The sequence below is a fragment of the Drosophila mauritiana genome, chromosome 2R, assembly GCF_004382145.1.
Source record: "Drosophila mauritiana strain mau12 chromosome 2R, ASM438214v1, whole genome shotgun sequence".
Classification (NCBI taxonomy): Eukaryota; Metazoa; Arthropoda; class Insecta; order Diptera; family Drosophilidae; genus Drosophila; species Drosophila mauritiana.
In genome coordinates, this window is record NC_046668.1 from 202,872 (window position 1) to 216,007 (window position 13,136).

A 13,136-nucleotide genomic window follows, 5' to 3' on the forward strand; every position below is an offset into this window, starting at 1 on the left:
AAAACATATGGGATGAGGTTAACAGTTTACCTTAATAGAATACGGTTAGAACCATCGAATTCTCCCGCCCCTCTATCATGACGAAAGGTAGAGGAGAAACCATATAGCCTTATGCAACTATTTTCCACAATCCACCAAGGAAAACAAGTAATTCTGCAACAACGCAAGTTGGCGATAAGCCCCACTAAGCGAGACTTACGCAATACTGGGCGGCTGTCTGAACATTGGCAACACATTTACATTGGTGTTGCTACAGCTGGAGGAAGACGGATGCATTCTTTTGTTGTCCAATATGATCACGAAGCCGTAACCACTACACCACTATTTCAAAGACCGAAAATGGGCCGAGACACAAAGCACATACCTAATTGTAAATTAAAATTAATTCTGTTTGTGAAACATCCTTAAAAAATATTGTCTTAGGTTCAACATACACAAAATTGTATATTTTTCGTCATTCCATTTCATAATTTTTATTGAGAAAGCTCGAAATCCGTTTTCAATTCTTTATCGGCGAAGTAACTAATTAGTGAATGACATTCCAATTGTCAGTCAGAATCATTGTTAGCTTTTTTCCTTCTCTTAGCCGTTTGCAATATTTTAGATTTTGACCAATCCTCCTAAAATGTATAAGATATTATTTAATTAGTACGCGTTGAGAGATGTTAACAACCAACCTCGCTAGAATTGTCATCGGATGAATATATTGTTTTAACCATTTCCGCATTTTTTTTACTTGTCCCATGATTATTGACATCTTTCTTACTCCCAGGTTGTTTACGTCCACGACCGCTTCCACCGCGTCGGCCAACTGTGGTATCTTCTTCCGCTGCCAGGGCGAACAAATCACAAAATTGTTTCTGCGGACAAAATGATCAAAAATTATCAAGTCAAAATAAAAAATTGGTTTACACGTACCTTAGTACTATCATTACTGTGAGAGTAAGCCGATTGAAGTGCTCTCTGCATCATATCATGAACGTAAAGGCCAGTTCCAGTGCCATGTCTGCAACTTCTTCTATAATGCTCCAGATGATTTAATACCTGTTTAAAATATGTTTATTATGTGTATAAATTAATATTACGAAACGCACTTGATCAGCAGAAGGAGTGCTAGTCGAGACAGAAATCCCCTTGGGGGGTCGTTTTCTTTTGTTGGGAGATGAACTAGGGTATTTTGATGTAAGCAGGGAAGCAATGATTTCAGACAGTTTTTCTTCATAGCGTTGACACCAGAATCTGTTGGATTATTAAATTTGATTAGTTTTTTTTATTGTTAAAACTTTACTTTCCTTCATGTATTAAAAATGTTTCTTAATTTATTTTTTCAAAATATTTTAAAACAATTCTACCATGTGCGTATCGTGCTACTATTATTTACCTTAAGGCTGAGGTTACGAATGGATCCCCTTTCGACTTTGATTCTCTGCTAAGCATTAATCGAATTATTTCATTTGTGGGTTCTTCATTTTTAAGCAATAATAAAAAATGGCTTAACGCTTCGGGATGACTTCCGGCTTCCAATTCTGGCAATATGTCCTAAACAATGAAACAGTGAAATAGTAAAGAGCCGTAAACAAAATTTATGTATCATACCTGTATACACCTTAAGGGTACGTCGTGAGCTTGAACAATTTGCCAAAGGCAAAACTGTTCGTATGTCTCAAACTCAAGACTTTGCCTTATGCAATCAATGAGTCCATCTTGTTTAAATATTGTAAGTTTTCCTTGTGCGACTGAGTATAATATGTCACGCACATTTTTTGCATCTATGCAACGTAGTGTTATTCGCAAAATATCCGTGTTATTTGTCGCTATTGACTTAAACTCTCTATATATATCAGGAAGGAGCCATAAAAAAATATTTGTGTTTTCCTTTTCTAGCAGATCAAGATCCCGTAACAGACAGTTGCCGATTTTCTCATCTGCCGCATCGCAAATTTGTCGATAAATAGTTGTTTTAAACTGATATGATTGTTGGGAGTTTTTGCGGGTTTGAAGCTTGCAATAAATTTTCATAAAGTACAGAAGCAAATAGCCAATTTCCGGTATTCCTTCACAGATCTCTGACAGCAAGGTTTGAAATGGTTTTTTGCTTTTTTCGTCGTTTTCATATAAAAATCGAAACAAACCGTACAATGGATAACTTATACTTTTTGCCAAATGTTTTTCTTCGGTTTTGCTTTCGGAAAATATATTTTGTTGAGGCAAAGTCTCCCGTAAAATTAGAACAGTATTTGATATCACATAGTTTAGCTGAAACTCTTCAAAGGCAGACGCTGGTAATGGCCGGAAATCTTTCAAAAACGCCTCCCAAGTGTATGAGTTACGCTTCGTAACAAATGCATCAAATGATTCGGCTATTGCTTCTGCTAGTTCTACCTTTGGCTTTTCTTTAAGTCTTACCTGTAATAAATTGAATAGAAAATAATATAATCGAGTATTTTTTTTTTTGAATATCGGAAAATATTGGGAAAAAATATAATAAAATGAAAAAAAGTTTTTGTGGGTAGAGTGGGCGTGGGAAAATTTGGAAACATTTCATGATCCCGATTGAGAATATATATACTTTATATGGTCGGAAATGCTTCCTTCTACCTGTTACATACTTTTCAACTAATATAAATAGAAACAAATTTTTGAAAGCTGTGGGCTTTTCACGGTTCGTGAGCGTTTGAGTTAGTTGTAGCAAATACAGTTTTGACAAATGAAAAACAAATAACCTTAAAATGATCTATAATTTTCATAAGTGTGGGCGGCATATAGCTTTTGGCGGCAAATACATTTTTGCCAAAAGGCCTCCGCAATCTCTATATTATTCATGCTTAATCCTTTCTTTATATCTTTTATAGTCCCCGATCTCGTTGTTCATACGGACGGAAGTGACCAGATCGATCCGGTGATCCTGATCAAGAATATATATATAGTTTATAGAGCCGAAAGCGTTTTCTTCACCCCGTTTTTAACTAATCTAGTATATGCTGTTGAATAATTATTTTTAAAACTGAAATTTGAAGACTTAAAACCTCTGATAAAGGTAGGTCATCATCGTCATCCGTATTGTCCTCAATGTTGTGAACTCTTCTCAAGTTTTCAGCAGTTTCGCCGCTAAAAACACTTTCAATTTCTTGATCCGTTGGCACGAGTGATATCTTTTTGTCTTCATCGACTGTCCCACTAATATTTATGAGCCCAGTTTCATGAAGGTCCACGTTTTCTGTTAATAAAGATTTATTCACATTATTTTTCGATATTAAAAATATAAAAGGGTAATACCAACCACAATGTAAAATTCTTTGATCGCTCTCTATTTTTAAAATATGACCCTGAACTGGATGCAGGGAAGGGTAAAGTAGCTGACCGAGATTGGCAGGCGGTGATAAAAATTCTCTAAAATTGTCCCTTATTAAATTACGCAGTTCTCTGTCAAGTTTGGGTGACTCAAAGAGTGGTTGCAGATTTGGTATCACCTGATTTAAAGATATTTTTTGTTAATTTAAAACCTGATTTCATGGACATTATATTACCTGCTTTTCGAGAATTAATTTCAATGAATTGTAAACACCAATCCGAATTTTATCTTCATGTTTTACGAAAAAGTTTTTTGTAATACGGCATAAGAAATCCAACAGCGTGCTACTAACAAATGGATGATTTCTTATAGAGTGGTACATAACTAAAATTCCAGGCTCTATGTTCATTATATTATCCTTTGCAGGATCAAAAAATAACCAATCATAAAACAATGACAACTTTGCATTAGCAGAAGCAATGGGATTGGTGCAGGACGAGATGAGCCAACCTATAATTGCCCATCGCGGTATAATATCAGAGCACAACATATCGTTAGTGGGATGGATAACATTTATGATAAATCGAATTAGATCAGATCGTAAGCTATGAGACTCAGGTGTAGCAAAGTATTTGTCCTGAAACCAATCTTGGTATCTCTTTTGATTTCCAAACTTAACAGAGGATGCTAAGAAGCTTATTTTTCGTTCCATCTCAGGCAGCAGACGGCATTGCAGAAACCTTCGACTTGTCCGTATATGCAGTAGTTGCCAAATTCCATTAAAAGTTTGATGCAACATTTTAGGATTGAAAAGAATATCCCGCCACAGTTGTTCAAACTCAGGAATTCGAGCTACGTTTTGTAGGAGGCTGTAAATAAAACAATGTGTATTTAAAACAGAATAACAAATCTATTATTACTGATTTGATATCGCAGTTACTCTACGAGTAACTGGTAACAGTAAATATTTTAAAATATATATTAAAATTTTTGTTTTAATACCAACTATTAAACATTTGCACTTTTCAACGGTTAATAGGTTAATTATTTAAAAGTCAAACGGTCATTTCGTTTAAAACGTATGCAATATTAAAATCCGTGTAGTTAACCAAACAAATCATTTACTGATCAGGATATTGTTATTGCTAAAAGTGTTATGCAAATGTCTAAGCAATAAACTTGAAAATATGTAAATAAATTTTTTAAGGAAATCTTTTGGTAGAGTTATTGGATAAGAATAAGAACTATCCATCCGTTAGAAAGACTAATCATGAAGACCGTTATGCTGGCTAACACAACCAAGTTTAAATGCATTCATGCATAATTACGAATAACCTCGTTTTACCTCCCAAAAATGATCAATAGAAGAACACGATATGAATATCTTCTTTTAAAGTTTGGGACAAAGTTAATTAAGGATTGCTAATTATACAAATGCTTATGAAAAACAACGCTACAGATTTCTCAACTGATAAGCCTACATATTTGCAAAGTGATTGTCAAAAACATCAGACTTTAACGGTTTCGTAACCCAAAAATCACACATCATTCTCGAATAATAGCGACTCTTAGTGTATACTTGTATAGATATATAAAGCGCAACAGAAATATCGTCTTAAATCTTTTAAAAATTCACTAAGACCAAGTATGTTATCAATACTGAAGCCTTTTTAGACATCAGCTTTCAAAAACCTCCAACTCCAAACATTCAGCTACTCAGCGTAATGCTCCTAATGCAAAAATTCATAAAGATTCTAATCGTATAAATAACATATCTACTAAGTATGAAATACATTGACAGAATATATAACCCAGAAAAAAATTAGGCCCAAGTCTAGTTAGACTGAAAAGATGTTATTTATTAATGGCAGATCTCATTGAAAGTCTGCCGTTTCCATTAGTATAAATGGCAAAATTGTCTAATTTTCAAATAAAAGAATTTTTTTTTGTTGGCAGCATAAAATTATCGCACCCACACTTTTGAGTTTTTTTAAATTAAACATTTTTTGCCGGGGTGTACACGCAGAAACATAGCCACAACAAATTTTTTAAAGTTTCGGGCTAATTAGCAATAAAATAGCTATTAATAGCTAAATTTTCTCAGCCCATAACTTTTTTGTCGTGGTGTACACGCAGAAGCAGAGCCACAACAAATTTTTTAAAGTTTCGGGCTAATTAGCGAGAAAACAGCTATTAATAGCTAAATTTCAATTTTCTCAGCCCATAAATGAGAAAATGAGAAACTTGTGCTGTGATTAAAGGCATTTGCAAATGTAATCTTTGTAACCCTATTTTGTAATACGGAACTTGTCCACAAGTTCCATTTGTATACAATCGCCTTGAATGTCAAAATTTCATATGTTACATATGTGCTTTTACCATATATAGAAGTATTGTTGTTTGATAAGGAAGCTTTAAAAGACTTCAAATCACACTTATATTTTTATAAGAAGCCATAAATAAAAGATTATTATAACGTAACGGCCTAAAGTATGTAGATACACTGCGCATCATCAGATTAGCGGTTCCTGCATGGATCCGTTTCTTCTTATGTTCTGTATTATGCCATTGCACGAAAATTCATCAATGTTGTTGATTTTTGTTCACTGATATTCCCTCTCTCTTTGAGGATAAAAAGAGGTCCTGAGAAAAACCGTTATCTTTTTAATTCTGCTTTACTGCGCAAAATTGAACGCGTATCATCATTAGATTAGCGCCCCCGATTAAGTTTTGATCATCTTCCATAATTTGAAAGGTAAGACAACATTTTGTATGCTGCTAAACTTTAATTTAGCGAAAAAAATGGGAAGAGGAACGCTGTTATCTTCGCAGAAAAACTCCAAAATCATAGCTGTCTATGAACGCGGGCTGTCTTTTCATAAAATTGCCGGAAAAACGCCAAACGAATTACCTGGTCTAAGGAGTGGCATTATGTCGTATTTTCGGACGAGAAGAAATTTAATCTGAAGGGACCAGATGGATATAGTCATTACTATCATGATTTTCGTAAGGAGGAGCACATTTTGGACCGATTATACAGTCGGGTTGGAGGTCTCATGATATGGGGAGTTATATCCAAATATGGACCCTGTGATTTGCAGTTTTTGGCACCAAACATGAACGCGAGAGATTATAATTCTCTATTAAAAACTGAATTTCCCTATTTGAAAAAACCACCATAATTTGGCACCAAACATGAACGCGAAAGATTATAATTCTGTATTAAAAACTGAATTTCCCTACTTTAAAAAACCACCACAATTTAAATGGTTAAGTGTTAAACATCTCATTTTTTTCGAAATCGAAAAAAATTATCGTAGGGGGCGCTATCCTGATGACCAATTTTGATTTACCCATTTATGGATTGTTTTCCTTTTTTATTTAAATTAAAATCTGAAAATAACAAACTGCATCCCATGTAAATTTTTCATTAATAGAATCGATCAACTTTTGAGGGAATAATTTTTTACAAAGCTCTCGCTTAAACAGTTTTCTAAATATGTAACTCACATCAAAGATTTTTGCTCAAGGGGCGCTAACCTGGTGACGCGCAGTGTATATATAAGGAACATATAGAAAAATGATTAAAAAATTAGTCCAACATTTAAATCTGAAAATTAATTGTTTACCAATATTAAAATCAAATGCAAGGCTGTAGTTTGTTAATTTTGAACAAATAAATAGAAATGTATGTATAACATATAATTTTTTTAATTTCCGGAACGTTTAACTACTGCTTTGCACTAAGCTAGCGCCAAGAGTACACACTGAATTAATTTAATATTGCATTTACCGTACAAAATCCCTTCCAAGAGGTATAATATCATGGAACCTTTCTCGGATCAATGATATCGTAAACTTCACTTCTTTCTGCCGAAGCGACAATAGAGCAGGGTTTGCGTGATCTTCTATTAGGCGTACGAAGCTGTAAACTGTAGACTGAACGAGAAATGGGTTGCTTTCCAACCACGTTCTAAACTCGATGAATATGTCCAAAAGGCTCTCGATAAGAAAAAGGTTTCTGGAGGAAACATCTCCTCCGCCAGCCTGCCGCAAACAGTTCCATATAACATTTTCAACACTTAGAACCTGGTGCTTTACGAATTCCCGTAACAACCAAATTAATTGCCTTCGCGCTACCTCCGTGAGCTTAGTATATTTCTCAGCAACCAGAAATGTGAGATTTGTGACAATGCCATTCATTCCGTCTCTAGATACGAGCGTAACGTCCCGATATGTTTTGGAAGCCATAGAAGGGTCGGTAAGCATTATGTAGAGAAAGCCGATTGATATATCTTCATGCTGTTTTTCTTTACACACTGCTTGTGACAACATATCATGCATCTCTTTGTCATTAAGACCAGAAATTTGCATCTGCAGAGTGAGAAACGAACGCTCGAATTTCTAAAACAAAATAAGTCTTAATGTGTTCGAGAATTACTGAAAGACTGTTTAGCCGTATTACCTCCTCAATATCATCTTTGCAATCAACAGCCGTGCAAACGAACAACTTTGAGACGTGAGCATTATTTTTTGATTGCTGCTGTTCCATCTAAAGACGTAATTTCGTCAAGTTTCCACGGTTAATGTGCTCGCACAATGTACGACTTTAATAAGCGAATTATATTAACAAACATTAGTTACCATACGTAAGAATACTTTCAACGTTTGAAATACCTAAAAAATAACTTCAATTTATAGCCGACAATAAATTGTAACCGTTATATCCTTTTCTCACGGAGCACATATGAAACAAATTAATTGCCCTGGAGCACAACCATTATAAACGTTTCTCGGTGCAAGAAGAAAACATTTTAAATAACGATTTCTATTTTATACAAATTATTGTAAATTAAGCTAGAAGAATATTTGCAATTAGGAAGATATATCATAAAAACGTTATTGCGACCCGTTCACACAAGCTTCCGCTAATAAAAATGAGTATAGTTTGAGCAATGACACTAGAATAACAAGATGCGTAACACCAAACGATTTTTTGGCACGCGATTTTTTGGACGTGGCTCTAGAGGTGGCTCCAGGCACTCTCGAGTTTTTGTTCGAGAGAGAAAGAGCGGAGAGCGCTACAGCGAACAGCTCTTTTCTACGCATACAGTGATAACAGACAACTATATGTGTGCAAACGTATGCTCATGCATTGTAAATTTGACAAATTATGCCCTTCACCTTAGAAGTTCGTTGACTTTAAATCCATATTATTTTTTATCAATTGGCACCAGGCGAAAAATTCTTGTTTTGCATTGCCTTAACGTTATTATTATTTAAATAAAGCTTAGAAATAGTAAAAGCCGAGTCTATGTACATCACAAAATAAATTTCGAAAATGACTTTATATTAGAATACTTGTCATTAGGGTATTCGCTTGCGACGTGAGAAAAATTAATAAGGCAGTGCAGTGATTGTTGAGTGCTTGTGTCCGCACTTCGTGCCTCGGACTTCGGGAAAGTAAAGGCACCGTCTGATTTATTTTTTAATATTTGCAAAATACACATTAAAGTTTTCGAAAATATTTTTAAAAATAATAAAAACAAATGTGTATAAAAAAATTTATTGTTGAGCAATGCATTAAGTGCACAAATGAAAGTAGTGCCTTCTCATTATAGTTTTATGAAAATAATGAATGTTATGCACATAGAACAGATCTGTTAAACAAACTTAAAAAGTTTTGCTGATAGACAAAAAAGCAAGCTAAGCTCAGCATTCTATCTCATAAAAAAAAATGAGCGATATTTAAATAATTGGCGACTGAAAAAAAAAACAATAGCTAGAAAAATAACTTAATTGGGGAACATGAAAATGTTTTAATGTTAAACATTAAAATATTTCAAGTCGCCTCGAAGGCCTAATAAATATTGGACCCCATTACAATTGTAATTGCCTTCCCGTGGGATTCCCTGCGTACCGATTATTACATATATTACATATAATTAATTATTAACATAAATATAAATATGTAAACGGTAGCCAATTCGAGCGGCGAAATTGGCCACAACTCAAAATATGTAAATTCGTTTCTTCGATCAGAATTGATTTTGGCCCGAAAATCGTCTTCTAGCACAGCACGCACACATATACGCGTTTTCGTCTCTTGTTTTTCCTCACACAGGCAAGCAATTTATATTTTTAGATTTCTTACGCTCTCAGCGTAAGCGAGCGGAAAAAGAGCAAATTTAGCCTTCACCAAAAAAGTGGCTGCATAGTGCCAAACCAATGTATGGCCGTTACGCATCTTGTTATTTTAGTGTCTTTGACTAGAGATTGACAAGACAAGCAATAAAACGAAGAACAATGTAAATATAATAAAATGCCTATCTAGTCTTAAATTTAATTGCAACACGCATACACTACTTAATGTCGCTAAGGCAACAGTTATAGCCATACTAGAGTATGGTTTGTTTCTGTATGCCCATGCTAACAAAAGCATTATAAACAAAATAAAAACACCATTTAACTCCGCAATCCGTCTAGCTCTCAAAGCCTATCGCTCTACCCCAATAAATAACTTACTTTACGAATCAAATACTCCCTCTTTAAAAATGAAACGAGACCTTCAAATAGCCAAACTATCTCAAAACCTAATCTTCTCCAAAAACACACCAATACGTAAGTTCGTTAAGCATAAAAAAACTAAAAAGAAAAAAACACCAATAATAGACGAACAATCAAGCTTAGCCTAGAACTTAATCTACCCTACAAACCAGTAAAACTCCATAAATATAGACCATCATGGACCCTCCCCAATCTAATAGACACATCAGAATCCATAAGAAAGAACAAACATCTCCAGATCAATACAGAAAATTATACGAACACACAAAGAATAACCTCAAAACACATAATTTCATATTCACTGACGGTTCAAAAATTAATTACACAATATCATTCGCCATTACAACGGAGACAGACGTCTTGAAATACGGCATACTGCCCCCATATTCATCCGTCCTCACCTCCGAAACAATCGTCATCCTAAAAGCAACAGAACTTATTAAAAACCGAATAGGCAAATTTATTATCTATTCCGACTCCCTATCAACAATAGATTCAATCCAAAACACAAATAATAACAACTTTTACACCAGCAGAATACGATCGCTAATAACGCAACATGCTCCTCAAAAAACCAATCAAAAAACAAAAACTCATACTTTTCCTCAAAAAAAAAAAAACAAATTATACCTCAAAATCTAAAATCAAAACAGGCAAATGTACATAGCAAGCCAGCAATTAGTTAGCAAATTATATATTAACTAAATTAAGATATAATAGCATAGTAAATCAATATAGCTGTAGGCCCCGTACCCAATGCTATACTATTTAAGTTAGCCTAGTTTTGTAACATTCTCTCTATCATAATAAATAAATAAATATTAACATTTTGCAGGAGTGTGGGCGTGGCGTTTGTGGGCGGTAGAGCGGGCGTGGATATCAACACATTTTTCCAAAATTGTGGGCGTGGCAGTTTTTGGCGTTGGAGTGGAGTGGTCAAAAGATTTTTTGTCAAATCGATAGAAATTTATAAAACTAATAAAAAATATGAAAAAATATCACAACATTTTGCAACAATAACAAGATACGTAACGCCATACAATTTTTTGGCACGCGATTTTTTGGCCGAGGCTCTAGAGGTGGCTCCAGGCTCTCTCGAGTTTTTGTTCGAGAGAGAAAGAGCGGAGAGCGCTACAGCGAACAGCTCTTTTCTACGCATACAGTGATAACAGACAACTGTCCTAAGAATAAAAACGACAGTTTAATTAAGTTATGCAGCAACTGTGGCGAAAAACACACAGACAACTGGCGAGGATGCATTGTTTACAAGGAACTCAAGAGTCGACTAAAGAAACGAGTGGATTCAGCACGAGATCGTATCACACCAACAACTCACAAAGTAATGGAACCGACTACGACCGACAATGCCAAAATCTTCCTTTGCAAGTGTACTAAAATCAGGGATCCAAGTACCGACAGCAGTCACCTCCAGCATCCAGCATAAAATTCACCAAACACAAATAGACTAATAAACACACAGAACATGCAACAGCAGCCTATTGGCCTTGAAGAGATTATGCTCTCGATGCAGCAAAGCATGAAAGACTTCATGACCTTCATGCAAGAAACTATGCAAAAGCTTATGAAGAACCAAAACATCCTTATTCAAATGCTCTTTTCTTCTAAAACAGGATAATGACTCCCTTAATAATAGCTACCCGGAACGCTAATGGCGTTTCGCGGCACAAGCTAGAACTTGCTCAGTTCTTAGCCGCAGAAACATTGAGGTTATGTTACTCTCAGAGACTCACCTTACCGAAAAGTACAACTTCCAAATACCAGGATATAAATTTTACTTTACGAATCACCCGGATGGCAAGGCCCATGTAGGCACTGGCATACTAATACAATTGCGAATTAAGCACCACTTTTTTGGTAATTTATGTACCTACAATGTACCTCTATAAACCTCCAATGCCATAACGGTGCTCTCACTCTGGCTGCTGTCTATTGCCCACCTCGCTTCACAATCTCTGAGGAAAAATTCACAACACTTTTTGACTCGTTTGGTGAAAGGTTTGTTGCAGCTGGCGATTGGAATGCCAAGCACATGTACTGGGGATCTCGGATAGCGAACCTCAAAGGAAAACAGCTGTACAACGCAATCATCAAACCGCAACTCGTTTGCTGTTAACATAGATTTAACAGAGTTGGCTAAGTAGTTTTGAAAACTTTAAAGAGAGGGTATGTTAAGTAGTTTGGAGCTTGATGCAAAGAATATACAGTTGATTTTATTTCGTATTGAGAATTTTGTACTGATAAATTTTATATTATTTAGAATGGATCGGGTTGAAATTCTTGCGCTGCGCGTTGATGACCTACGAAATAAGCTGTCTGAGTTACATTTGCAGACAAGTGGTACTAAAAGCATGCTGCAGTAGCGGCTCCTTGCTCACTACAGATTAAACAATGAAGAACAAAACATTTCGGACGCTGAGTCAGTAGCAACTGCACCAATGATGACAAATGAAAATAATAAGTCATGGTTTACTCTAAAAGATGTCGAAGGTAGTATTTCTGAATTCTCAGGTACTATAGATAGTGTTGATGTTGACCAGTTGATAAATGAGGTAGAATAATGTGGGAGTACAGTTCAGTGGATCCAATTACAAATGTTTGTCTATGCGAAGCAGCTTTTGTGCTGCTAGATCGTTTGTCAAAAGTCAACAAAACTTTCGAAGTTGGGAAATATTGAAAACTGTATTGCTAGATGAGTTCGAAGTTAAAGTGTCATCAGCAGAAATACATCGAAGATTAAATAGTCGGCAAAAGAAAAAAGATGAGAGTTGACATGAATTCTTGTACGCACTGATGGAAATAGCTAAGCCAGCAAAGCTTGAAGATGAGAGTATTATAGATTATTTCATTAGTGGCATTCAGGATTCCCCTGCAAACAAAGTAGTGCTGTATCAAGCAAAAACATTAAAAGAGCTAAAACTTAGTTTGGTTGTTTACAAAAAAGTTTGTAGTTCAAGCAAGTCATTAAACAAGCCTGGATCATTCGTTGATAAACAGAGTTCTGAGTCCAAGAAGATTAACAGTGACAACAAGACACGTAAATGTTTTCAGTGCGGTGATGATACCCATTTGCTAAAAGATTGTAGGAAGAAAGATTTTGTTTGTTTTAAGTGTAACCAACCAGGACATCGCGCATCAGAGTGTAAAATAGATGGAAAAGTTAAGCAGGATCAAAATACAAATGTTGTACAAGATAGGAAGGAAGAGTTAAAGCCATTAAGCATTTTCACTCCTTCAGGCTTAGAGTTGAAAACTGTGC

At 35.2% G+C, this 13,136-nt stretch overlaps 1 protein-coding gene across 1 annotated transcript; it reads right to left on the reverse strand.

Moving 5' to 3' along the window:
• Nucleotides 1-445: 445 nt before the first annotated feature.
• LOC117136090 (integrator complex subunit 3 homolog) lies at nt 446-7,962 on the reverse strand. Its single transcript, XM_033296763.1, has 11 exons — nt 7,758-7,962; nt 7,086-7,696; nt 3,528-4,161; nt 3,281-3,470; nt 3,027-3,217; nt 1,597-2,406; nt 1,382-1,539; nt 1,095-1,239; nt 919-1,044; nt 678-860; nt 446-620 (listed from the first exon to the last, which is right to left on the reverse strand). The coding sequence occupies exons 1-11, from the start codon at nt 7,842-7,844 to the stop codon at nt 549-551; spliced, it is 3,207 nt and encodes a 1,068-aa protein (XP_033152654.1). The 5' UTR covers nt 7,845-7,962; the 3' UTR covers nt 446-548.
• Between the last annotated feature and the right edge of the window lie 5,174 nt (nt 7,963-13,136).